We start from the raw sequence: 26,625 nt of genomic DNA on the forward strand, positions 1-26,625 counted from the left end.
GAAAAGCTGTATAGACAACACCATAAGGATTTACATCTACGGAAGTGTCACAAATGATGTTTCTATGTGGTTTTAATACACTTGAGTAATAATATTGCTAGAAAAATAAGATAATAATAATCATATTGAGTAATTTAACTCTTTTTGAACGTAATATGTTGATTTCTTATTAATTATTACACTTACAATTATAGCAGACTTTTTATTAACAATATAAATTAATAATAATTAAATAAATACACATAAATAAATATGTTCTACTGAAATGTTTAATGTGACATAATGATTATGTATAATAGTAGCCTACTGTGGCTGTGAGCACGGCATGCTGGGGCCAGCGCTCAGTGGTCAGTTCCCCGGATGACGGTTCAGCGTGAATATGGCGCAGGGAGCACGAGCAGCGCGCTCGTGAGGGCTTCTGTGAGACTGATACGCGCACTTAGCCCGCTGAAGCTAACTTTACTCTCAAGAAACTTAACCGACCATATGAAGTTTATTTTTCAGCGAACACTCTTCTCACCACAGGTAGGACTTTTAAAACACGATTTGTATTACAAACGAGAGTCGTTTGTGTGCCATCGCAGTTTGTTTTGTGTGTCAGCCTGTAGTTTCGGTGAGTTTGTTCGTCGTGCTAATTTAGCTAATTCCTCACAGCTAGCCAAGTAGCTTGGTCTACCGAGTGTCAAAACATTACTTTAAGTGATAAAAGATACTAACTAGAAAGTTACTTTGTTTTTAATGCCACTGAAGTTTGTATTTATGTTTTCAGTTTTAGATTGGGAATGAGTTACAGTAGTCTGCAAATAATGCCATCATTCCAGACCCTCTTTTCACACAAGATTCGGATCAAGAGATAGATTTGTGAGCTGCTCCTGAATTGCTATCTGGAAAGGAATAAATTATTCGTTATATTAGTGTCAGAAGGCGCCTGAAACTACTTGAAAGTTTGACTAAAGTGTTTTCGCGTTACTGGTGGTGCAGTTAGTGACATAATACAGTAAATAAATAACACAAATGAATTAGACTTGTTCTGTTAGAGCTTGTAAATCCCTAAAATGTGTGAGCGATTTTCTACGTGTCTGATAAGAAGCTGTGATGCTGACACTGTCCATACAGTAACTAAGCTATTTTAGTTTATTTGACATAAAATATCATATATATAATTCATGTCAAAGTTCACAGTACCTTCTAACGATTCTCCGAATGTAAATTGGTAATTTTTAGGTTTTGGTTTTGAGTGGGCAGTATGTGGTTTCAGCTGTAGTATCGATTCTGGGCTGCGTTTCTCATAAGCATCGTGTTGAGCTAAGTTGATACTAGAGACCATTGGTGACTGTATGAATCGCATCATGAGAGTCATTGTTTACATAATTTGAAAGAGTCCTTCATTTTCTAAGGGGTGTAAAGCAATAATCACTCAACATATTCAGTATGGCAGCTTGTTTGACCTAATTATATTTTAATGGAACAGTTTATTGAAACTTTAGACAAAATAAACCTGCATATGTGTATTGTTTTGTATCATATCTGGCTTTAATGTCCCTCATAGCATGAGATGGTGATAATATGGAGCTCTCACACATTTTATTCAGTGGCCCAAACTGAGAAAAATGTTGTCTAAAAGAGATGAAATTCTTATTGCTTGCCTTGTAATATAATAGGCAAGGCAAGTTTATTTATATAGCACATTTCATGCACTATGGCAATTCAAAGTGCTATACATAGAAAGGAATAAAAATAATCACAAAATTAAAAGCAAGGAAAATTAAAACAGTTATTCAAAATGCTTTACATAGAAAGGAATTAAAAATCTCACACTATGGCAATTCAAAGTGCTTTGCATAGAAAATAAGCACAAAATAAAACATACAATGAACATATAATGCATTTCTCTCTTGACCTATACAATATTTTTTATGTTTACTTAAAAAAAAAAAAAAAAATCTTTAAAGATTGCACAATAAAAAGACACGTGTACCACGAACAGAAGGTAGACATATTTACCATTATATTTAAAAGACTTTGACTAGGCCTAACTAAAAAGTATTTACTGTCACAGGGCAGAAGACATGTAGTAGATTGTGTATGACAGGTTTTTCTGCACCGTTTTGATCATGTTGATAGGCCTTAGAAATGGATAGTTTTAGTCTATCTGTGCTTTTATAATTAGGTGTGCAACATATCTAATTGGAATGCTGCCTTTGTCTTTGTGATGAACTACTATAAAGAGTGAATACACACTCTCACAAGTTACTCAGTAGGTGATGCGGTTGTCGTTCAGAATCTCTTGTACCTTTTTCTAACCGTCCAATGTTCCTCATTGGTTGTAGTTTCACTTTCTTTGCTCCTGTACTTGTTTCCAGCAGCCGTGAGTTTGTCAGGATATGTCTGCTTCGAGGAGGTGTGATGGGAGATTCAGTCAGGGGCGCAGTCTGTACCGGGCACTCCAAACATTCCTTAAATGCTTCAGTGCCGGACAGGGTCACTCATAATCTCCCATGCTACCGCTTACTTTAGCCCAGCTTTTGACTTTTGCTCATTAAGTTCTAAATGAAATAATAAAAGTGAAACCCTAAACACTGCTTTTGAAAGACAATGTGTGGTGTTAAATGTTATATTCGGCTTACTCAGTATAGGTTTTAAACATTCAGTTTTCCGGTTGTATTGCTTCTCAATGACATCGACTCGAATTTCAAATGAATCTGATCATTTTTTAATGAAAAGGGGTTGAATGAGACTGTCCCTTCGTCTGGCTTAAGAGGCAATTTTTCAGTTTCCTGTGTTTCTTTGTCTAGAGCTCTGATATGAATTTCAGGTCTGCCCATGGAAATTGCTGTCTGGACAATACAATCGATCAAAGGATACTTTTTTTTTGTTGTTGCAACCATTACTGATTTTTTTCAATTACCAATATGTGGACATGATTTTTAATTATTGTTCTATTTCTTCTGTTTTGACAGGGTATTACAAAAGTAATTTCTCAAGAATGTTTTTGGTATTTGATTGAATTATCTGGGGAAAACAAATATAGGCTACATTACTGTTCAAAAGATTGCTGTCGGTAAGAGTTTTGAAAGAAGGCTGCAGTTATTTGATCAAAAATACAGCAAAAACAGTAATATTGTGAGAAGTTATTACAATTTAAAACAACTTTTTTTATTTTTTTAATATGGGTGTGAATCTTTACTTGCCTCATTCACATCATAAGAATTATTATATTCCACGTATTTATATATATATATATTTTATTCATGTTCATTTCAGTGTCATGATAATGCTGTATCTAATATGCCGATTTGGTGCTCAAGAAACATAGTTGTGCTTGTGCTGCCTATTTTTTAGAGATTATTTTTTTATGCTTATATATTGTATGCTTATTTTTTGGAGATGGCATTTATTTGAAATATAATCTTTAATAAGATTATATAAGTCTTTTGCTGTCCCTTTTTCAATTTAATTCATACTTGCTGAATAAACGTATAAATAAATAAATAAAAATCTGATTGACCCCAAACCTTTGAATAATGTAGCATCGCCAAAAGCTTTTTAATAAAGTATCAAGTGGCAGCCAATAAAGCTGCATCAGTTCATCTCACTTTGAACTTTTTGGGTGTATGTAGAATGCTTAGCTGTTGTTTCATTGGACAATGTGTTATTGTGACAGGAGGATTCAGTTTTGCACTGTAGGAGAGCAACAATATGTTTTAAAATGATCGTTTTTCACCATGTTTATTTACTAGTTCTTTTGGTTTGTATTTCATGGATTAAATGATCAAGGATACTTTGTAACTGAGTTGAATCTATTGTTGCACGAGTTGTTCAGTAGTGCATTACCTAATTACCCATCAGCTGCAAAGTGATGCCACTTTCCAACTTGCATGTGTGTTTTGTGAGTCCCTGTACTGAACACTGTACTGTTGTCTTTGGTGAGATGATGTGTAATCCGTTCCATCAGAAAGCCCTCTATCAAGCTCTGACCTGCAGTCAAGTTCACATAAAGACTTTGTGTATGTAGCACATGCAAAGCATTGTGAGACATTATCACATTGGAGTTAGGCTACTGCTTTTAGTGCTGCACAATGACTGAATAACAAATAACGGTTGTTGGCCAACAAGAAAAGTGCTGTTGTTTTTGTTGCATTATACATGTATTACCTGGGATATTCAAAAGGAGACTCAGTGTTTTGTTTCTGATGAATGGCCTGAAACATGTCTATTCAAAGTGAGAACTGAGATCCCTAGTTATGTGTGTAAAATAAAGTTTTTGCCTGGAAATTGTGGCGAATTGGTGGGAAAACTTTGTCTAAAACAAGCAACATTGCATTGCTTTGCTCTTCTTGTTTTAATCACAGCATTTTAGTGGACAGAAGCAGCAGGTTCTGTAAACACTGGGTTGGTCTGATAAGAAGACCTCTAATGACAGAGTTTAGTTCCAAGGTCAAGCTGTTTTTGCAGTGCTCTGTACTGGGCTTGTAAAAACAAACACTGCTGGCCTCTTTCTGCTAAGCTAGCTTAATACTACAAGTACAAACTTTTACAAAGATATCAGTCTACTTGAATTGTTTCCCCAACTCTTTGGGCCGTTTTGAGGGGTCAGTATCTCTGCTTATTAAAAGCCAATCCGCAGAGACAGTCTTCCTGGCCAGGGCTCGTCTCGAGAGCGTTGACCACAGAGACTTCTTTCTCACTGTTCACCAGTGCATAATGGTATGTGTCTGGAATGCCAGACTCAACCAGGAAGTGTTTGACTGTTCGAGTTTAACTGCTTTACACTTTTTAATGTCAGACACAAAGCCTGATTGATTATTGCTCTTTTGTAAACATTTCAGACCTTTTGTGGGCTGATGCCACTGATGGTCATAGAACAGGAAGTGATTATGGAAATTAAAAAACGATTCACACTTATTGTGTTAGTATTGTAGTGCGTTTGTATTTCTGTGTCATGTGTGTGAAGTAGCTGTAGATCTCTGCTAGAGAACCTGCTCCTGTCACTCATGTTGGATCTTCACCTGTTCCAATGAAACAATCTCACAGGTGCAAGTTAACAGCCTCAGTTTTTCTGTGTAGCATGTAATCGTAAGCTCAGCTGGGTTTGAAATTGCTTCCTTTTTCCTTAGTACTGACACGACTATATTGAGTGTTGTACATTTGTTTTGCCAGCTCAGCTTAATGCAAATGTTTTTTTCTTTCTTGACTCACTCATTTACTTATGTAACATTACCGTTAACTCATTCGCTTCATGATTCATGTACTCTGTTATTATCTGTAGTTAACATATTTGTCTGTCAATGGACTACTTGCACTGAGCTTCATGACGCACTTCCATTTTGAAATAGTACAACTTTGTTTCCAGTTATGTATATTCAGTGTGCTGTCACCTATTTGACTAAACGCATCCCTCTACAATGCGAGTAAATCTTCACTCTGGGCAACTAAATATGTCTATCATTAGCCATTCCATTGGCTAATACATTTTTAGACATGCCAGTGTGTGTTAGAGGCTAGTATACCGTAAGTATAAGTTTACCATCTTATATCTGAGATATCTGTATTTTCACTTACTGGCTGAGCACTGACTGAGCGCTTGAGTTTCGCTCTCCGTCAAGCGATCTGTACTATTTCAGTTCAGGTCAATGGATGAGCAGTGTACCTGTATTTGATGTACAGTAAACACTAGTGTGAAGGTGCACGACTCGCCATCACTTTGCCGTGACAGTACTGTGTTTCTTGCACACAAAGAGAGAGTGAGAGTCTTACTTGATTGACTGATATCTATGGGGGTTGGGATACACAGCCTCATGTGTGTGCCACGTCTCTGGGCGTAAACTAGTGTTTTTAACCCCTTAGCAGGGCTGGACTGGGACAAAAAATCGGCCCGGGCATTTTTGCCCAGACCGGCCCACTATATGATCATAAACACCACCCATCTTTGCACGCCCTTAATTATATGCATACCAACTCCTATTCATTAGAGGTGAGTATAGGAACGAGTGAGAGTTAACAGATGAAATAAGTCAAAATTTGATATTTATTAATACAGTTGAACTATACTCCACAGTGGTGAATCCTAAAACAAGCTATAAGCGGCTCTGGCATAGCAATACAAGTGTTTCTTACAGGATTTTTGTTAAAACTATGGTGGGTGGACCTCGGTCCTTCTAAGGGGGTTCGGGGGCAAAATTTTGTGCATTTTAATGTTAAATTCATCAATCTGGTGCACTTTGAGAGTTCAAAATTAAAAGCTCCAAACTATATTCAGTGTGCAAATTAAACAAAGAAAAATTCAAACCTCTTTTAGTTACAGTGTCTACATTACACCTACTACATAATAATAGTTATAATATTAATCCAATGACAGTAATAGCCATATTTTGTAAAACAAATGCACTAAAAAATAAAGGAAACTTTCATAATTAGTGTTGTACCAATTTCTATACTTGAAAGAGATAAGCACATGATCTTTTATTTTGACGCAAACTGCATCAAGCTTTTATTTTGGCGGAAAACATGGTTTACAAACGCCTCTCATTAAATTTCTAGTGAATTGCGGTAATCGTCAACTATGCAGATGTGGAAATAATCTACACTCATGACATGGCCTAAGTGTTTTGAAAGTAGTTCTGCTTACCGCGGACTCTACACTCTCTCCTGATCCTCCGTCCTCACTATCATCATCTGCCACTGGAGCTGATGAAGGTCAGAAAACATATATTTTGACACATAAAGTGTCTGCTTTAAGGGCCTGGTTCTATTTTTTCACGCTATTTATCTGCACATTCCTTGCGTTTCTTCTCCATCTATTTTGACAGATACACACTGACACTGCTGCACGCTCGCTCACTCGTTTAAAGTTGTGATTGGGCCAGCCCAGTGTCAATCAAGAAAAGAGCCAATGGGCCGCTGATCTACGTGTTTCATGGGCTGGTCTGTCAGAAAAAAAAACTAACACTGACTTTGACCAATGCATTACACCGGCACAAACCCAGCGCCGCCAATTAAACAAAACAAAACAAAACGAATGGGCCGCCGATGTACAAATTTTATGGGCCGTTAAAAAAAAAAAAAAAAAGTATGAGTATGAGATATATCGACCCAAAAAGCACGTCGGCCCACCGGGCAAATGCCCGGTATGCCCAATGGCCAGTCCAGCCATGCCCCTTAGGTATCAAAATTTGGTACCGAAAGACAAGACTTTTTTTTTTGATACTTGATGGTATAGAGGCAATTCGGTTGGTGCCTAAAAAATATCAAACTCAATACTAGGGATGCAAATTATCGATTAATTCATTAATCATTAATTGATTGACCTTATTGATACGATTAACTGATAAGCGGCTATTTTTCTGAGAATGTAAATTTCTCACGGTATCAATAGTGTCTTTAACATAAAAAGCAAAATATTGCTTATAGGCTATTGAATAAAAATGCATGTTATATTGCTCAATTGATGTTTTATTGTAACAGTTGGGATACGGTACAGATAATGGCATTTATGTAGTTTAACTAATTAAATTATGCACAGAAAATTAAAATACATAAAAATGAATTGTGCACTGGCTCACCTGTTGCATGTGAAATAAGCAACATAAAATAAATTTTAAATAAAAATCTACATGGGTAGGCTTAGCATACAATATTATTAAGCCTACATAAAATAATCTATCTGGTAAACTACTTGTATGAAAAACTTGAAACATTAGCAGCAGCACTTATAATCCCCCTTGGTCTGAGAAAGGTAACAGTAAGATTACTAGACCTGGAAACTTTAAATATAGAAGTGAACACAATTTAAATCATCCCTGAGGAAGGTGACAGTAAAATTAGAGGGCGTCCCTCCTTTACACTGTCAGTGAAATGTGACCCAATTCCGATTTTTTGCTCACATGTGACACAGATCCGATGTGTTCTATGACAGTGTAAACAGGAAAAAAACGCATGCATTCGGATAATCGATTAACCGTTTACATCCCTACTCGATACCCAGCCCTACTCCTCGGAATACAATGCTCTATGTAAATGCACCTATTATTGTGGCCTTGAAAGGCCCCCTCAGCGCCAGCTTGCTCCAGGGTACATTTAAGTTGCCATAAGCATGAGTGATAAGTAATAAGTTGCTATAACATGAGTGACACATAGTTGCTCATTAAAATGTCAAATGAGTTATGACAGCTCATCACCGTATGGTAAACTGGTGTTTCCTCTGCAGTGCTTGTGCACGCTTTCTTCCTCTAGTGAATATATATATATATATATATCTGCTTCCGGAAACTATTTTGAATATTTTCCAGTTCTGCAACTTTTGAGTTCTTCACTCACTCTGAATGTTTTCATTACTCTGTGTTGGAAACCAGCACTTCATAAAACATTCACATGGATTCCAAGACTCCTGAAGCTGTGACCTCATGACCCAGCTGACATTGTCCCAAAAGATCAGGTTACACTTCAAATGCTTCACTCTTTTGTAAAATGCCTCTTGCTGCTGCATCGTCCCAGGAAGCAGCTGAGTTTTCCCAGACTCAGCCCGTCAGGTGTGGGAGGGGGTTTCGGCCCAATCATATCAGAGTCCAGTATTTGGATTCTGGGAGTGTCTCTGATTCCCATGGAGAGAATGGGCAGGGCAAAAGCGAGAAAAGGGAAAGCATGGAGAGCTGGACTGCTTTGTTTTGTACTGCATAAAGAGACTGTTGTTGAAATGCTCAGAAAGGTGAAGTGAGAGAGCTGACATTTTAAAATGACCAGCTGACTGTGTGTATCTCCCAATGTTTTGTGAATGAACAGGCTAGTGTTAATTGCTATTAAGTTATTTCTTACGATGTACAGTACACTACTGCTGAAAAGGTTGGATTGTTTTTCTTTGTTTTTTTAAAGGAAGTCTCTAATGCTGCATTTATTTGATCGGAAATTACAGTAAGTATAAACAGGAGTATTGTCAAAAATCTGTACAATTTATAATAACTGTTTTCTATTTGAAATTTTGAATTTTAAAATGTAATTTATTTCTGAGATGGCAAAGCTGAAGTCTTCAGTGTCAGATGATCCTTCAGAAATCATTCTAATATGCTGATTTGGTGCTTAAGAAACATTTTCTTAATATTCTCAATTTTGAAAACTATTGTGCTGTTTAATATTTTTGTGGAGACTGTGATACCGCCCCCCTCCCCAGGTTCTTTTATGAGTAAAAAGTTCAAATTAACAGCTTTTTTAAAATAGATTTTGTATCATGTAATGTCTTTACTGTCACAAAAAGTTTCATCTATACTGAATAAAATTATTAATTTATGTCAAATTATTTTATTGACCCAAAACTTTTGAATGGTAGTGTTTGACTCTAGAGGTTTCACTGAATGATTTAGCAGATAATTATTTTTGTCTTTCCCTGGTTCTAGGTCTGATGATCTACTGCAGCCATGTTCAGCAAGAAGAAAAAGCAACGTGTCCAGATCTCGGCACCCTCCAACTTTGAGCATCGTGTCCACACTGATTTTGATGAGCATGAGCAGAAGTTCGTGGGGCTTCCGCGCCAATGGCAGAGCCTCATTGAGGACACGGCCAAGAGGCCCAAACCCTTCATCGACGCCACAGTCATTACTACTGTAGAGCCACGCAAGGTCAGAGCAAAGGAGTCATCTTGTGTGTTTGGTTTAGGTTTTGATTTAAGCTTTTTAGTTTTTGTATGTTACAATCAATGAGGTAAAGTACTAAGTTTTGGATTCACTAAAGATAAATGATAAATAATGATTCTTGGTGATGTTTACAAGTAGGGTTGGGAATCTGGGAAAATATTGGTCCACAATTGGTACTTTTTACCTGTTGCTGGATCTACAAAAGAATTGGTGTGACCTTGCAATCTGAATTGAATGTGTGAGAGTAAGACTTGGAACTTCTGTATTAGTGTTGTCACATTACTGGAATTTCTAATTTCGATACAATAACTTGAGATCTGTTTTCGATACCATGGGGAAGAACTGCCATATAGATATATTTAATATTATCTCATCATTTTTGATCCATCCATTTAAAGTCTAGGTAATCAATATTTTTAAGATTCAAAAATTACATGACACATCTCCCGGTTTCGCAGACAAGTCTTAAGCTAGTCCCAGACTAAAATGTGTGTTTTAGCGGTTTTAACTGAAAGCAACTTGCTCTGACATTTCTTATAATATGTCAGTGTCATTGTTTTGTCTCAAGATGCACACCAGTAATGATTTTTTTCTAGGGAATGTTTATAAAAGCTACTTAAATGTCCTAATTGAACTAAGGCCTAATCTGGCTTATTCTAAGCCCTGTCTGTGAAACCAGCCCATCGTAACAGTAAGCAATATGAATCAAGCAAGAGACATGATCGCTTTATATGATGAACAGATTTTAATTTAGGCTTTTATTCACATATAAGCATTGATCAATTACCATTATTATTATCTCACCTAATTTTTTCCCCGCTCAAAGTATTTGTGTTTTTACAATGGAGTCATTTTTTTTTGCAATATCTTACAGCAAAAGGAAGCTTGATTTCAAACTTTGAATTGAATATACAAAAAAGTAAACAAACAAATTACTAGGGATCCGATACTGATACTTTAATTTTTGGTACTCATGTATGTCAGGATTTTAAAATGTTGATACAGACTCAGTACCGAAGTATCGGTTCTCATGACATCCGTTGCAGCAAAAAGTAAAATTGACTGCATACGCACAATCGGCCTGTAACAGCAACACTATTCAACTAGAGCGAATGAGACAAGTGAGTGAGGGGAAGCGGCCGTGTGTGTTTACTAGCTGTTGAACAGAAGAGAGAAATGAGAAAACACCGCTGGTATCTGTGTTTCGATACTGCGGAAAATTGAGTATTGGGACATTTTTTGATATTTTAGTATTACGTTTTTTTAATATTTTTGACAACACTAATCTGTGTGTGTGTATATGTATTTTGTCATATTTTACCTTTTCCCTCTTATCTATCACCATAAATGCCTCATAACCTGTTTGTATTGCACAGGCAATCGTGCGGGGTCGTAAGATTGGTGACGATGGCTCTCTCACGTGGCTCCTGGATGAGTTTGAGACCATGTCGGTGATTCGCTCAAACTCTCTGCGGAGAGGCAGCCCACCACCACAACCACCACCACGCAGAGACTCCGGATCATCAATAGGGGGCCACGAGAATGGAGAATACCCCCAATACAGACATCCTGATCGCTATGGAGACAGCAAAGAGAGGTGCCCAACTTGCATCCCTTACTTCAAAATAAAGTTTCAGTTTCCAGTGACTATCATGGCAATATTGACAGTGAGGCTGTTTTTTTTTTTTTTTTGTCCATGTAGGGAGAAACCGCGTCAGGAGCACCCAAGTGCTGATCCCAGACAGTCTCAGCGACCAGCCCGTTCATCCAGAGAGGACACCCGACCTCACCAGCAGCCTCGTGGTCAGGAGCCCAACAGAAACAAAGAGCCCAACTGGTTAGGAGGGCCAGCTGCACCCCCCCAGCACAGAGAACGAGACAGAGAACCACGTGATCATCACGATCAGGTAGTAAGGAGAGAGGGGGCCAATGATAGGAGGCCCAAATCCAGCTACACTGGTGGGGACAGTAGCCCACAGTCGCCCCGTGAGAAGAGACCACTGTCTGGGCCAAATATCCGCACCCCTAACCTACCTGTTACAGAGGGAGTAATAAAGACTGCACAGCAGACTGGCCGACCTTTCAACACATACCCACGTGCTGAAAGTGACTCTGGAAGAAGCCCCAGCGGTCAGGTACACAGAAATCAAACTATATATACTACTATGTTTCTAGAATATGAACAATTATAGATGTTTTTTGTAGGGCTGGGCTGCTTGTATTTTATAAAATATATCTATATAATATATATTGGTGTTGTCATGAAATGGAAATTCTAAGTTTGATCTGATACCTTGAAAAATATCGATGTTCGAATCCACGGGAAAAACTGCCATATTTACTGGCATACAGATATTTTTATTATTTTATAATTCTTTTGATAATTTGGGTAGTTTTGTTGCAATAGCTTTCACACCGTACAGAGAGGCTTTATTTGAAACTGAATTTACAAAAAAAGACAAAGTAAAGTGAGTAATAAAATAAAAACAAATTAGCAAAATGCAAATTATATCACAAATATAAAATAACACTGGATAGTCTTCATTGTATAAATCAAATACAGATCATTGCTTACAACTCAATTTACAAAAGTTGTTCAGTCAAGAGCAGAGAGTGACTTTCTCTTTGTCTCTTGTTCTTTGATGCACAGCAGCAGGTTATTAGGCTGCTGTCACTTTAAGCGCTTATGAACAGTTCCAATGTACTGTTACACAACATGCGTTTTCTTTCTCAACTATTTATGTTCCAAAACTAACTGTGTTTACCTGAATACTCGCCAAGGCTGCCATTTTGACAATCTTGTGTGTATCTGACTGTTTAAACGCAATAAGCCACTAAAAATAACTTAATTGTTACTGTTTGAGGCTGTTTGAAGATGCTGCTTTATGAGAGCGCCACTTAAATAGATAAGCTTTATGAGAGCGCCACCGGAGCAAATGAGACGAGTGAGTGAGAGGAGGTGGGTGTGTGTCAAATTGTCAATTCGCCGTCAGAGAGAACGAAAACGTGCAGCTGGTATCGGTGTGTCGATACTGCAGAAAAGGAGTATTGGAATTGTTTCAGATATTTCAGTATCGTTTATCCATGTTATGCAGGATTTGAAACCAGCCAAATCTCATGAGCCTTCCCACCACAACGGCCCCTCTACTGGGGCAGTCCGGGGAGGCAGCAGCGGCAGTAAAACTTCTTCTCAGGGGCAACACAGAGCAGAGCCCCAGCATCACGCCTCCCATCCAGCCTTAGGCCCTGAGCCTCCTCACAACCAGCAGATTCCCCCGCCACCAAAACCATCCGCCCCGGCTGCACCACCCCAGCAGGCGCGCTCACCTCAGAGGGAACCACAGCGGGTCTCCCACGAGCAGTTCCGTGCTGCTCTACAGATGGTGGTTGACCCCGGGGACCCACGCACTTATCTGGACCACTACATCAAGATTGGGGAAGGTTCCACTGGCATTGTTTGTATCGCTACAGTGAAGACCACAGGCAAGCTGGTGGCTGTGAAGAAGATGGATCTGCGAAAACAGCAGCGGCGAGAATTGCTGTTTAACGAGGTGGGTACAATCCACACGCGATTACTGTGTTATAATTGGATGTTCAGATGGGTGTTTTTGTGTGATATGCAGCACATAGGAGCTGAAAATTCTTCTTGTGTAAACACTGTTTGTGGATTGTACATGAAGACATTGTGAAAATTATTATTGCTGGTCGATTTTTCTCCAACATTTCTTTCCTTAGCCACGTAATTAGATTTTTAAATAGTAACTGTCTGCTTGCTGTGTTTCTTGTTTCTAAGGTGGTGATCATGCGGGACTATCACCATGAGAACGTGGTAGAGATGTACAACAGTTACTTAGTGGGCGATGAACTCTGGGTTGTCATGGAGTTCCTTGAGGGTGGTGCTTTAACTGACATAGTCACACATACCAGGCAAGTATTTCCAATCACTAATTGTTTTTCAGTTATACTCGTAATCGCACATATTTTCAGATTCTGTTTAAAATAATTTATGGTTGTATTAGTTTTAAATTCTTTTCTTCTTTTTGTCCTTTATTTTACTGTATTTTCAGATTCTGTTTAAAATTGTTAAAACAAAGTTATTTAAACTATTTTATTTGTTTATTTAGTTGCAGCATACCTATTAAGCCACCAAAATGAAAATATGATCAAAAGTATGAAGACCACAAATATTTAGGAAATAATTCTATTGTCTTTGTGACAGAAAATGTATAATATATATTTAAATGTTTTTTTCTAATACAATTATTATAAAATATACAAATATGAAATACATTATGTACATTTATAGCTGTCCACCTGTTACTGAGTAATAATGCAGTACCACTAGGTGGCAGGGTATCACAGCAGTCCAGTGTGGCACGCCATTCAGCCTTTGATCATTTTATCAGCTTTAAGGATTTCATTCAATGTTTAACATTTGTTATGTTGTTTGACTGTGTTTTCAGGATGAATGAGGAGCAGATCGCCACTGTGTGTCTGTCTGTTCTGAAAGCGCTCTCGGTCCTTCACTCCCAGGGAGTCATTCACAGAGACATTAAGAGTGATTCTATTCTTCTCACCCATGATGGCAGAGTAAGTCCCTCAAAGCTCTTTAATGAAAAGTCAATTACGTCAGATGATAACCAGTTCTTTGGCCCTACTGTCTGCAGTTGGGTAGATGAGCTGAAGCCTTTCATGACATGTTTTGACTTGTTATGAGATCAGAAAACTGTCCTACTCGCTGTCATTGTAGTGTTGTTTTCTGAGAAGCTCTTTGTTGATCTTTAAACAGGTTTTTGACAGACCTGTTCTTTTGTGTTCTCAGACCAGCATTTCTTCTCTTGTGATGAACAGATGACCTAAATGTACCATTTAAGTCAGCAGTGAGCTAAATCAGAATTAAATTTGACAAAGTGCCAAAATTTCAAGAACATTACCACCATTTATGTGTTTAAGATGCCTCAAACAGACCCTGGTTAAAAAACCATCGCTTGTTGTGATGCACATTTTTCTTTCTTTCTTTTTTTTAGCTACATGCTTGTCAGTGCATTCAGAAACATAATTCTGCAATTTCCGGCCATGACACCTAACCCAGATCTTCTTTTTGATGGTTCTGAACTAGGCAGTGGTTTGTTAAACAGGGTCTATGTGTCTGTGGTTGAAATAGGCGGAAGTTCTTTAAGCCACCCTCAGCTGTTTCTCGGCAGTGGCTGATTGTCTTTGTATGTGTTTGACCTTACATGTTTCATTTCCTCTTGCATATGTCTGACGCTGCTTCTCATGCAGTGTACCAAAGGGCATAGTTTTTTGTGTAGTTGCTCAAGTAAGGATTGCAGAAGCTTTCACAGAAAATTTGAAAATACTTCAAGCAATTATTTGTGATGCAAACAGGGCTTTTTTTCACTTTCACATGCTCGTTTACGGTGTAATTTCATGTAACAGTGAATATTTTAGAGCACATGATATTAGTTAAAAATAATTAAGCCACCAGTGCATAATTCACACGTTTATAAATGTTGTTTATATATATAAATGAGTGTGTATGTATATAATATAATATTATATATATATATATATATATATATATATATATATATATATATATATAATATATATATATATATATATATGAATGAAAGAAATAAAACGAGTTCTGACAATTCGATAGTGATCTGACTGATAGCTGCTTTCAAATTCTCACATGCGTACTTGTGCATGTGATCTGCGAAGGGCGCTGTAGGTAAATTGTGTAATTGACATGGTGAATCATAAAATTGTTATTTTATGGATGACTAACGTGTGGATTACTGTTGTCAATTACACAAACAGGTCTTGCTTAGACACTTAAAAAGAGGAGTAATTAACTATAGATCCATAATAATAATAGTTCAATCCCAGCCATTAATGAAGAAGCAAGCCTAAATAGAAGTCTCCATTTATTTTGGCTGGTAATATAACTTCCTCTCTTTCATTTGGTTTTATCCCTATTCTCATTTGCAGGTGAAGCTGTCAGACTTTGGCTTTTGTGCCCAGGTCTCTAAAGAGGTACAGCGCAGGAAGTCTCTTGTAGGAACGCCCTATTGGATGGCCCCTGAGCTCATCTCAAGACTCCCATATGGACCAGAGGCAAGTACCATACCCCTTTACTGTTTTCATATTATGTTGCATTTCTGCTGACATTACTGCAGCTTATACAAACAAAACTGTTTCTGCAGGTGGATATTTGGTCACTTGGCATTATGGTGATTGAAATGGTAGATGGAGAGCCGCCGTACTTCAATGAGCCTCCTCTCAAGGCTATGAAAATGATCCGAGACAATTTGCCACCCAAGCTCAAAAACCTCCACAAGGTAGACCTGTAACCTCTTGCTTAACCATGAAGGCAAAAAACATAATGTTACACATTACAATGTTGTTCTGTATCCATAGGTCTCGCCACTTCTCAAGGGATTCTTGGACAGAATGCTCGTGCGAGATCCTGCCCAGAGGGCCACAGCTCAAGAGCTGCTAAAGCATCCCTTCCTGAGTAAAGCGGGCCCTCCCTCTTGCATTGTTCCCCTCATGAGACAAAACCGCATGAGATGAGAAGAGAAATCAGGGCGGGATCTGTCAGGCCCTCTACTGAGCTCAAAGCAAGGACCCAGATGCAAAGATGGAGTCTGTACTCTGCACACTTTAAACATCTGAAATGATTGTACAGGTCAAGAATTTTAGGATAAAAGGCCACTGATGCTACGAATCTTGAGGCCTTTTTAAAACAAACATTTTTACCACTGTTTTTTTGTTTGTTTTTTTACACCTATAGAATTCACCCCATTTGGTGACATGAAAAAGACATGATTAAATCTTTCACAGTGTTCTGCTCGAAGAGGTTTTCCTCTCTGGCTAATTCAGAAACACCAGAACATGTTCTCAGTGGTTTTATGCTTGACCTCTAAGACTGCTTTTGGGTGAACCGAGTTAAGGAGGATTAGATATTGTGAAAACTAACCACTTGGAGATTCTAATCTGCCCTCAATGTAAAGCAACAATTTGATGGATTTGTTCCAAACCTCAAGCTTTTTTTCCTGCACTTCATCTTTTGCACCAGGACCACACTACTCATTAATCCATTTGAACAGGAAAACAACTACTGAAGAAAACCTTTTACTTTATAAAAAAAAAAAAAAGACTATAAGAAACTCTAGGCTCCTGTTACAACACTAAGCAATGGTAAACACTGGAGGTGTTTTGTTTCAGACCTTTTTTAATTTTGTTTTAATGAAAGTAGAGAGCTATATCGGTGTGTTTTGAGTGACAGTGTGATAGTTTAAAACACTGTTCTGAGATTGAGCTGCACTCCAATATGAAGCTTCCTCCTTTGATTCATTGTTCCACTTTTTTAAAATAATAAAGGGAGGGGGGGTTGGGTGTAGGGTTTTTTCTCTTCCAAAACTTTCACCACGGCGCCACGCCACAGAGGAGATCGAGTTGTTTTCCATGCAGGGTAGTCTGCAGGAGAATGTCCTTTCATGTCCATTAAATCCTCCAGCTAAGTAGCTTACATCTTTGAAGACTCGCGGCTTTTCTCTGAAAGATTCGTTTTGAAGGAGAGATGCTGGACTATACAAAGGTATAGTTGAGAGTTGCGTATGCACTATTTCATGAGAGCTTGTTCACAGGAAGTGGAACCTATAGATCGCGCTTGATCCCACACACTAAACTACAGGCCGGAATGCTCATATAATTGGTAATTTACACTACTGCTCTTTATCATAAGAGCGCCATGACATGTTCAAGGATTTAACAGAAGAGTAATGGAACAACCAAAGATGGAAACACTGAAATACTGCAAGTTTATAGTCCAAACATATTCCAAGCACACAAAGGGATAGTTCACCCAAAAATGAAAATTGTAATTTATTCTCCTTTTTTTTTTTTTTTTCTGCAATGTTGTTTTGGAGCCCATCAACAAAAGAAATATGTGTGCAAAATATCTTCTTTTATGTTCCACAGATGAAAGTATGCCATACAGGTTTGGAAGAACATGACAACATTTTCAATTTGGGGTGAACTATCCCTTTAAGACTGTGTATATTTTTTTGCTTAGTCACAAAGATCCAGGACCAAAGTGGTTGAAAACGCTGACAAAAAAACCGTGAAAGGCGTTTAAATATTTAGATTTGTTGTAGTGACTCCACATTAGTACAAGTTGAATTGTTTAAGAGAATGGAGTGAATGCACATTTGTTTGAAGATCAAGGTCACAGTTACATTCGGTAATTTACAAATTGTTTCGAAGATGAATTGTAGAGATTAATCCTAGACTGAAACGGTAGCTAATGTATATATGTCGAGTTTTTCTAAAAAAAAAAAATCCTTTTGCTGATGGCCTAAACTGTAAGACGGCAACCATAACTCTAATTGTAGATGTGAAGGTTTGAGAAAATTAATGACAGACATAATTAATATAAAAACACTATTAGGATTTTTTTTATTTTTTTCCACCAGTAAAAGTTTTTAATGGTATTTCTTTACATGCTGGGCTGCGTTACTTTTTCAGAAGGTGAAACAATGATGACAATCGGCATTGAAGCAAAGTATAGCATTTAAATGTATATTCAGAGATGAATAAATAATGAAATTGAGAGAGTAGCGTTTTATAGGCTCACGTTTATCTGTGAAATATTGTAGGGATTGTAGATTGTTTAACATCCTCAGTGCACTGAAGCAACAGATAAGTTCAGCATTTCTACAAAGAAAAAAATGCCTTGATTCATGAATATCTTTAATGCATAACTGAAAATGAACACATTCTGGTTGGGCAGTGGCGCAATTGCTTTGTGACCAGCCATGCATTCATTTTTGTTTATATATTATAAACCTACAAAGTTTAATGACTATTGACTGTTTTGAAAGAGGATACCTCCGTTGACCACAAGCCTTATGTTATTGGATTGTGTAAATGGAAAAATGCTGTACTGTGAGCAAAATGGCATAATGCATGATTGTCTCAAAAGACTGATCCAGTGAACATGTTGAATGGCTTCCAGAAATTACTTCTCTTTTTTTTTCTGAATCTCATTCCCAGGGCCAATCAGAGTATGTTCTCTTGTGTGGTAAGGTAATCTGCTTTTTTTTTTTTGTGTTAAGTTTTCAATTTTGTTCCTAAATTGGTGCTCTCAAACAGTACTGCGAATGCTCTATGGAAAGGGTACATTGTATTATCACTTTGTCTCTATCTCAGATTGTCACTGCATTAAAACTAATGGATTGCCCATATTCTGCTGACGACTTATTTTAAGCCTAATAGGTTTCTGATTAATCTTGCACTGCTTTTTTAATTTTTATCATAATTTTTTCATCATGTAGATAGTTTTTTAAAAACATTGTTTTGAAGGTGGAATAGAAGCATGAACTTTGTGTCCTCACTGGCGTTCTAACATCATCTTGATGTTGCCCCATATCTGACGGACTTACTTTGGGCTAGTGTGTTAAAATCATCTTCACCATGCTACTGACAGGCCTGCATTTTTGTGACATGTAAAATGGTTCATACTGTTCATATCGGTCCTGTTGTTTTCTTTGTCATTTTTGGTGGTCAACCAATGTCAGCGTTCCCTTTTATAACGTGAATTTTTACTGGTGGTAAAATGAACTTTAAACTGTTTTTTTTCTTTTGTTTTTTTTCTTTTGTTTTCCCAAATACAGTTTTTAAACAACATATTCCGGCTCTTTCTTTTCACTCTTAAGTCAAATGTGTTGTGAATGATTTTGCTGGAGTCTTCGGAGAACTGTTACGTTATTTATTTCTGCAGGATGTGTCGTAATCATTTTGTTTCGTTGAGCATACATATGTTTCTTGGTAATATGTGGTAATTATAGATGGTGTTAACTGGGGAAGTACCGACAATGAATGCCATCATTTTATAAATTTAAAATTTTAACATTGTATAATAATCATTTTATAAAATGTTAATTATACTGTATAAAAAAATAGATCATTTTTCAAGATTATATGATGATATGTCAGTGACATGAAGTAAAAACAATGAATATGAATCCAACATAAAAAAAAAAACATTTGAATGTGTCTAGTGTATACAGCTCATAAGCTTTTGAGATACAGCTATTGTCACTGCATATTTCAGCTTTTTATCACTTCTGTTTTGTTATCTGCGTTTTCCTCAGTCTTAAAGCTAAATGGGGAAGCGGGTGCTTTAGGTGTGGTCGTGCAAATATTTGTATAAATAATAGGCTACAACCACAATGCCGTTTTCCACGAATTGCTTTCGGTTTCTAGAATATGATGGTCAATGTGGGCGGTCCGCTCTCGTCGCTGTTGGGCGGGGCTGTGACGGCGACCAATCAGAGCTCGAGCTGCTCATGATAACTCAGCTGTGCGGTGAGTCATCTGACAGCTGCTCGGGAATACATGCACTTGTTGAATCAGGTCCAATTCAGCTGGGGGACAGAGGTTTTGCGTTCAGCTATATGACATCTATATGACGGACCCCTTGTAAATAAAAACACACTAAAGAGCCGACTGGACTAAATCGATTTTATAACCTCACATCACGCGCAAGCTGCATTGCCAGGTGAGTTTCATTTTGAATCAGACTAAAGGCCAATTCACAACTAACAGACAATCGCCAACAAACACGTTTGTTGGGTTTTGTCGGATCAGTCAGTGTGTTACCGCTGTTGGCGTTGGTCGGGGTTTGTTTATCTTATAACAATATGATGCTACAATAGAGCTTTTGTGCACCTGTCTTTCTTTTCACAAACCCACAGTAAGCGTGTGAATGGTGCTATTGAATCACACATGGGTTTTGTGCAGTGTTGTAGTGCACAGCAATGACGAACAGAATTAGCATTGTAGATTAATGGCTTGATTTGCAGAGCAGAAGAATCAAAGATCAGTGATGTTTCCCAGCATATACCAGTTATAGCTTTCTAATGGCCAGTTAACATGCATATTAATAACCTATAGCAGAGCACTTTAATGCTGTTCTTTGATATACACTGCTGTCAACGACTAAAATAATTTTTTGTCACAACATCATATACACAAATGTAATGGTGTAGTGAAAATCATGTGTGGAGATATTTTTCCCCGACCGATAATAATTATTTGTAATGATTATGTTCAATAACGAAAATGTCATATACAGAGGTTTTTTAATTATTGTTTTATTTCTGATTGAATAATAATAATAATATTCATGCTACTAATTTTCTGCAAATCTTTTAATTCTTTGGATTTCATTTATTTAGTTGCTTTGCATTTATTCCATTTATTGGTAGATCCAATTCTAAGGATCTGATTATTGGTCAATTACTAATGTGTAATTACAGCCATGGAGTGACAGTAGGACATATTATACATTCGTCTACACAATATTTCCCTATGCATAGTGTGTGTATATATATATATATATATATATATATAATAAAAAATATACATAATGTGCAATATGCACACAATATAACTAGGAATTGCAGTATGCAGCTCACATACAGTAATCCTGCAAAATGCACATACTGGTAACATTAAGTTTAATAATGCACTTAGTAAAGAAGGAAGCAGCAAGCCTCCCACGTTGTGTTCTGTTTTGTGCCAAGTTTATGAGTAAAAATGTCACGCTGCCAGGAAGGGACAATCCCTCATGTTACACAGGTGACTACACCATTGCAGATATCAAAGCAAGCATTCAGTGTTTGTGGTTCTTGACATGTTTGCGTTCATCCTCCCCCAGTTTGCGGCAAAGCTGGCAGTCATTTTTAGACCACTATCGAGTGACGCTGTGACATTTAATGCCATGGGAAGTTGCACTCTGGGTTGTGCAGATTTTGTTATTCTAGGGTCACGGCTGGGTGTGGAGAGTGCCAGCTGTTGCACGGCCAGCTGTAGATGCATCCCTCCTCTTTCTGCGCAGCCTCACCAACACGTGGTTAATGGTTGAAAACACATTGGTTTAGTCACGCGTAAATGCACTCAAGAAATGTATCTCCGAATGACGCTCAAATCTAATCTGTCAACGCAGTAAACTCAGAAAGAGTATGTGATATGCTGATATGCGAGTCTCTTTGTTTGTCTGTTATCAGGACAGGTGTTTTGATGTCTGCACAGCGATTGTCTCTCTTGCCATGTCTGCGTACTGCCCTGATCTGCGGGGTTCTCATGCTGGCTGCTCTGACAGACTTAACCTCAGGTATGAAGATTTCCTTTCAGCACGCCACATCTTCCTCTTCCAGATAACCAGACACTAACTTCCTTTGAAAGCTGCTTGTAAAGAAAACCAAATTGTCATTTCAGCAATAATCACTTATGAAACTTTGTATACACTATCGTTCAAAAGTTTTGGGGTCGGTAGTATTTTTTCATTTGAAAGAAGTGAATGCTTTTATTAAGCGAGGATGCATTTGGTTGATCAAAACTGACACACTTAAATTCTACCTGCTCCAAACAGAGGTTTCAATATTGATAATAATGTTTCTTGAGCACCAAATCATCATATTAGAATTATTTCTGAAGGATCATGTGACACTGAAGACTGGAGTAATGCATCACAGGAATAAATTACAGTTTAAAATATATTAAAACAGAAGATTGTCAGGGTTGGACAGCTGTCCTGATCATAATGATGTAAAAAGATTCATTGAAATTCTTGGAAAGAAAGCATTATGATTACAATTATTCATTATTATATATTATTATGAATATAATTATTAGTTTGGTATAATATTTTATTTATTTTAACAAATTATTAATTATTGTCACTTATTATTGTAAAAATGTTCTCCACTAAAAGTCATGTTGTGCAACCAACATGCAGAAAAAAACAAAAAAATAGCTAATTGGATCATTTGTATGGTATAAAAGTATCATAACCATAGCATAAAAACCAACATGGGACTACATGAAAGGGCTGAAATTTACCTTGTGTAATTTCTAATTTAAATTTTTTATTTTAAGGCAGGAATTGCTCGCACCCGATCATGTCCGAGCATGGAGGTTTCCGCTGTGAACCCTCTCCCTGTCGTGGTTTCCCTCAAAAGAGCATCATTCGCTTCTTCTGCGAGCCCGGCTACACTCTACCCAAACGCCAACATTGGTCAAAGTGTCAACATGGGGAATGGCATCCGAAAGTGCCCGTCTGTATACCCCGACCAGGTAAGAGAAAATTAAAATGGAGATTTGCATATGGCCGAATACCTCGCCCAACTATTGCAATCCAACATTTTACCGTCTTTCGAAGTAAGAGACTTATGCAAAAGACTGGAAGCCGCGTATGCTGACAACTCAAACTCTTTCTTCTTGCATCAGTTTTTCAAAAGTTCTGCTTTCTTAATGAAGTAAATGTGTTTGAGAAAGGCATTACACAAGCAGAACCATTAATAAATGACCTAGATAAACCCCAAGCGCCCGGATGGGAAGTGAAGTCCTAAACCAAAGGGGGAGGGAGGGGGGAGAAACCATGATGCTGCATTCACTTCCTTGTCTGAGTTGAAACGTATCACGAGAGGAAACCAACTGCTTGAGCAGGAAGTTAGCAAAGTCACCAAACTAACCAGTATTATTTTTTTCTGTGATGCACGTAAAGCCTTCGGAAAATGTTTGCATCATAGAATCCGAATCAAAGGATGCAAACCTGTCACTCAACCACTTATTCCAAAAAAACACGCTCCACATCCGGGCTTAATTTGCATGTCAGTACTTTTTCAAGCTCTTTGACGGAAATCTTTAAATGGTTTGCGTGTCTTGTTTTTTTTTAAACAGAGATTCATGTCGGACAACAAGAAAAAACAGACTCTATCCCAAGTGTGGCTACAACTGCTATTGGAGTGTCCATCTTCCTCTTAACAACAACAGCCTGTTTGGTCATCAAATCCCGTCTGCTCTCCTGCCGAACGCAACGGTATGTCGTTTCACTTGTCCCAAAAGCAATGAAATGCACACAAGAATGCATTAAACTTATTAAAAGTGACAGAAATCTTTTGTCACATTATAAATGTCTTTACTATTTTAAATTAAAGCTGTTCGTTTTGACCATTGATGATGATAATGTTTCTTATGCACCAAATCAGCATATTAGAGTGATTTCTGAAGGATCATGTGACACTGAAGACTGGAAATTCAGCTTTGTCCAACAGTTTGACTGTTTCTTCTAGTTATTCACCTATAGCAGTTAATGAATCTGAAGTCTCGCACATTCAAAGAAAACGGCTTAATACTTCCATGTTGTGAAATAAGGTGGATCTCAAGATCACATTAACTGTTGCATCTTTCTCATCAGGCGTTCCTCAGACCAGTTGGACCTCGTGGTGGATGGTTTACCTGTATCTCTTCCCACATATGAGGAGGCAATCTACGGCAGTTGGGGCCAGCGGCTCCCGCCGTTCCGTGGACCCACTCAGCTCCTATTGGCCCAGGACGCATCTGAACACAGTCCGCTGACTTCGCTCATACGGTCCGATTCGAATCGTTGCACCGACACAGCCAATCAGAGCACAGATAATCCGCCACCACCTTATGAAGAGGTCCAATCACGATCCAGAGACACTGGGAACGACAGTGACGAACGGGCTTTGCAAAGTGCACTTTCTGATGATAAAAACAACTAATTACTGGACTATACCTGAACTCACCTTTAGCTTTTTGATTGTTCATTTCCTTGCACAGGAGTCCTTGTGACTTTTCTTTCAAACTTTGATTGTGGATTCATCCTTTTGTGGCTTAAAATACCAGTGAAAAACTGGTGCAGATGTTTTGAAAGGACCTTACTGGTCAGATATATTTAGTGTTTCTTAGTGACCTGCTGCAATATAGATTTATGTCGATGTTTTCACTGGCAAGCTGAAGACGTGGCTATCACCTCCCCTCCGTGAGGGGAAACAAGGTGTTCGAGAGAACTTTTATGATTGATGAATGACTTTTATTTAATATTGTAGGTATTGCAGCTATATCTGTGAGGGTGAGATGCTGTGTAGTTAACTTTTTAGGGGTGATGATTCCTTTTGACTGATACCTGACCTTTCACCTCATTTCAGTGTTTCTCAGAGCATTTGGATTGCTTATAGCCAGACTGAGATTTTGCCTGCTGACTGATGGATTGTAATATATATTTTATTTTGATTCCTTCCACCTGAATAGATCTATCTGTTGTTAAATATTGCGTAAACATGTAGAACAGGGGAACTGACTTGAAGTATGCTTGCTGAATGGACATTGAATGTTTATATTTTTCAATTATAATTTTACTATATGTAACATTTACATCTTGTATATAATTCTGCACATAGTGTATGTAAAATTAATAATTATACATTTTTAAAACTTTATGAATGAAATATTTGCTATTAAAAATGATTTTAAATCTTTCTGGGGTTTTTGAGTGGTGTTTAACATGTTTACTTTGAGGTTATCAGAGGTTGATCCTCCCTAAAACCAACATTGTCAGTGGTTTGTGTAATGGTGTGGTTAATTAACAGCTCTAATAGTGTCAAGCTTGTTAAAAGTTGTTTTCAAACTAGTTTGGGCACACAGATCAATGTTGAATTAAGCCAAAACCCATAAGAGGATATCATGAGGAATTTTTTTTATAGAAGCAGAAAAGGAGAGCAAGACACCTACACACTTACATTTGACCTACATAAACGCTCTGTGAATAAACTTGCTTTGGGCCTGTTTTTCATAGTCAGTAGATCTTGTAAAGCTAAACCGGTTTCCTGATTCTGCACTCAAAGATAGCTATTCAAATAAGTTAAATTTAACATTTTTGGTTAATTTATTTTAATCTGGAACAAACTGAGGTTAAACATTGCCTAACTGTTTGCAAAACTGTTCATGTTGCAAATTGCAGAGAGAGAGAGAGAGAGAGAGAGAGAGACATTTGGCAGTAGGCCCTTTCCCCATCTTGAGGTAAAGCGCAGTACTGCACACAAGTGCTGCTGTGAAAAACACGGGTGTTTGGGGTTTAATATTAATCTCCATTAGATATTGTTGGAACAAAGTGTCTGCTCTTTGCTAAATAAGCAACAACAACAAAAACAACAACAACAACAACAACAAAAAAATACAATCTGTTATGCATTAGCCACATGATTTATAACTACGGAACCCCCAAAGAGACATGGTGAAGGAAAAAACTGTGAGGAAAGGAAAAGGTTTTTTTTTTTTTTTTTTTTTTTCTAATGCACTAAGCCAGAAATCTCCACGTCATTACATAGTTTAATTCCTATTCATATTCAAAAGGTTTTTACAGAGGTTTTTTTTTTTTGTTCTTGTCATTTACCTGGTTTTATATAACTTTTTTTTTTTTCTAAAAACGTGGTTAAAATGTATTTGTTTCTGTCAACTGGAAATAGTTTAGATTCCCTCTATAGATTCATATAGCGACGAAAAGATATAGATCCAAAATTCCCTCTGTAAAAACTTTAATGTCAACAAAATGTTCTGGAAATGTGTGCATATTATTAGAAACTTTTTTTTTTTCTTGTTCGAGAAGCCGTCGCTCGGATATACGTCACGACAATATGGGAAGCAAAAAACGATCGCAACTTCCGTTTTAACCAGCGTAGTGCAAGGTTTTGCATGTTGTAATAAAAAAAAAATAGAAAAATTCCTGCATTCCTCACCGCTGCATCCTGTATTTGTGTGTATGACTGGTCCCTTACAAAACATGTCCATCTATCTAGAAAATACATTTTATGCAATAAATATTGAGCTGCGTGAAACACGAAAAAATTGTGACAAACAAGTAGTTTTGAAATAATCAAGATTAATATGTGCTTTACAATATTTTGATGTCCGTTTGCAATAGTACACAGGTTTTGAAAGCATTTAAAATGTTTTATTTCTTTATCAATCAATACAAGGTATACATACATTTGAAATAAATGATGCAAAAATACGCAAAGTAACATACACAAAAAGTCCAAGTAATCAGAACTGTCATCCATATGTGAATGGCATGCGTCTTATCTGACACCATTTGAATAAGGCCCCTTGAGTCGTGTCTGTC

The 26,625-nt window shown here is 37.4% G+C and overlaps 2 protein-coding genes across 2 annotated transcripts; both read left to right on the top strand.

Moving 5' to 3' along the window:
• Positions 1-362: 362 nt before the first annotated feature.
• pak4 (p21 protein (Cdc42/Rac)-activated kinase 4) lies at positions 363-18,572 on the top strand. Its single transcript, XM_079884992.1, has 10 exons — positions 363-525; positions 9,387-9,608; positions 11,000-11,220; positions 11,326-11,758; positions 12,719-13,174; positions 13,417-13,550; positions 14,087-14,213; positions 15,621-15,746; positions 15,836-15,970; positions 16,050-18,572. The coding sequence occupies exons 2-10, from the start codon at positions 9,408-9,410 to the stop codon at positions 16,203-16,205; spliced, it is 1,989 nt and encodes a 662-aa protein (XP_079741118.1). The 5' UTR covers positions 363-525; positions 9,387-9,407; the 3' UTR covers positions 16,206-18,572.
• Positions 18,573-20,014: 1,442 nt separating this feature from the next.
• Positions 20,015-24,983, top strand: LOC307167671 (sushi domain-containing protein 6). The gene is made up of 5 exons (XM_079886934.1): positions 20,015-20,196; positions 21,707-21,813; positions 22,578-22,775; positions 23,382-23,520; positions 23,899-24,983. The coding sequence occupies exons 2-5, from the start codon at positions 21,720-21,722 to the stop codon at positions 24,224-24,226; spliced, it is 759 nt and encodes a 252-aa protein (XP_079743060.1). The 5' UTR covers positions 20,015-20,196; positions 21,707-21,719; the 3' UTR covers positions 24,227-24,983.
• Positions 24,984-26,625: the final 1,642 nt, after the last annotated feature.

The sequence above is a fragment of the Squalius cephalus genome (assembly GCF_949319135.1).
Source record: "Squalius cephalus genome assembly, chromosome: 11".
NCBI classification, from domain to species: Eukaryota; Metazoa; Chordata; class Actinopteri; order Cypriniformes; family Leuciscidae; genus Squalius; species Squalius cephalus.

What these genes read in the sequence shown, in the direction of transcription:
- LOC307167671 (XM_079886934.1), top strand. Translation starts at nt 21,720, where the DNA reads ATGTCTGCACAGCGATTGTCTCTCTTGCCATGTCTGCGTACTGCCCTG. An exon ending in CGTCTGTATACCCCGACCAG is followed by an intron (nt 22,776 to 23,381) that starts GTAAGAGAAAAT and finishes TTTTTTAAACAG; the next exon opens with AGATTCATGTCGGACAACAA. An exon ending in CTCTCCTGCCGAACGCAACG is followed by an intron (nt 23,521 to 23,898) that starts GTATGTCGTTTC and finishes CTTTCTCATCAG; the next exon opens with GCGTTCCTCAGACCAGTTGG.
- pak4 (XM_079884992.1), top strand. Translation starts at nt 9,408, where the DNA reads ATGTTCAGCAAGAAGAAAAAGCAACGTGTCCAGATCTCGGCACCCTCC. An exon ending in GACTCCCATATGGACCAGAG is followed by an intron (nt 15,747 to 15,835) that starts GCAAGTACCATA and finishes CTGTTTCTGCAG; the next exon opens with GTGGATATTTGGTCACTTGG. An exon ending in AGCTCAAAAACCTCCACAAG is followed by an intron (nt 15,971 to 16,049) that starts GTAGACCTGTAA and finishes CTGTATCCATAG; the next exon opens with GTCTCGCCACTTCTCAAGGG.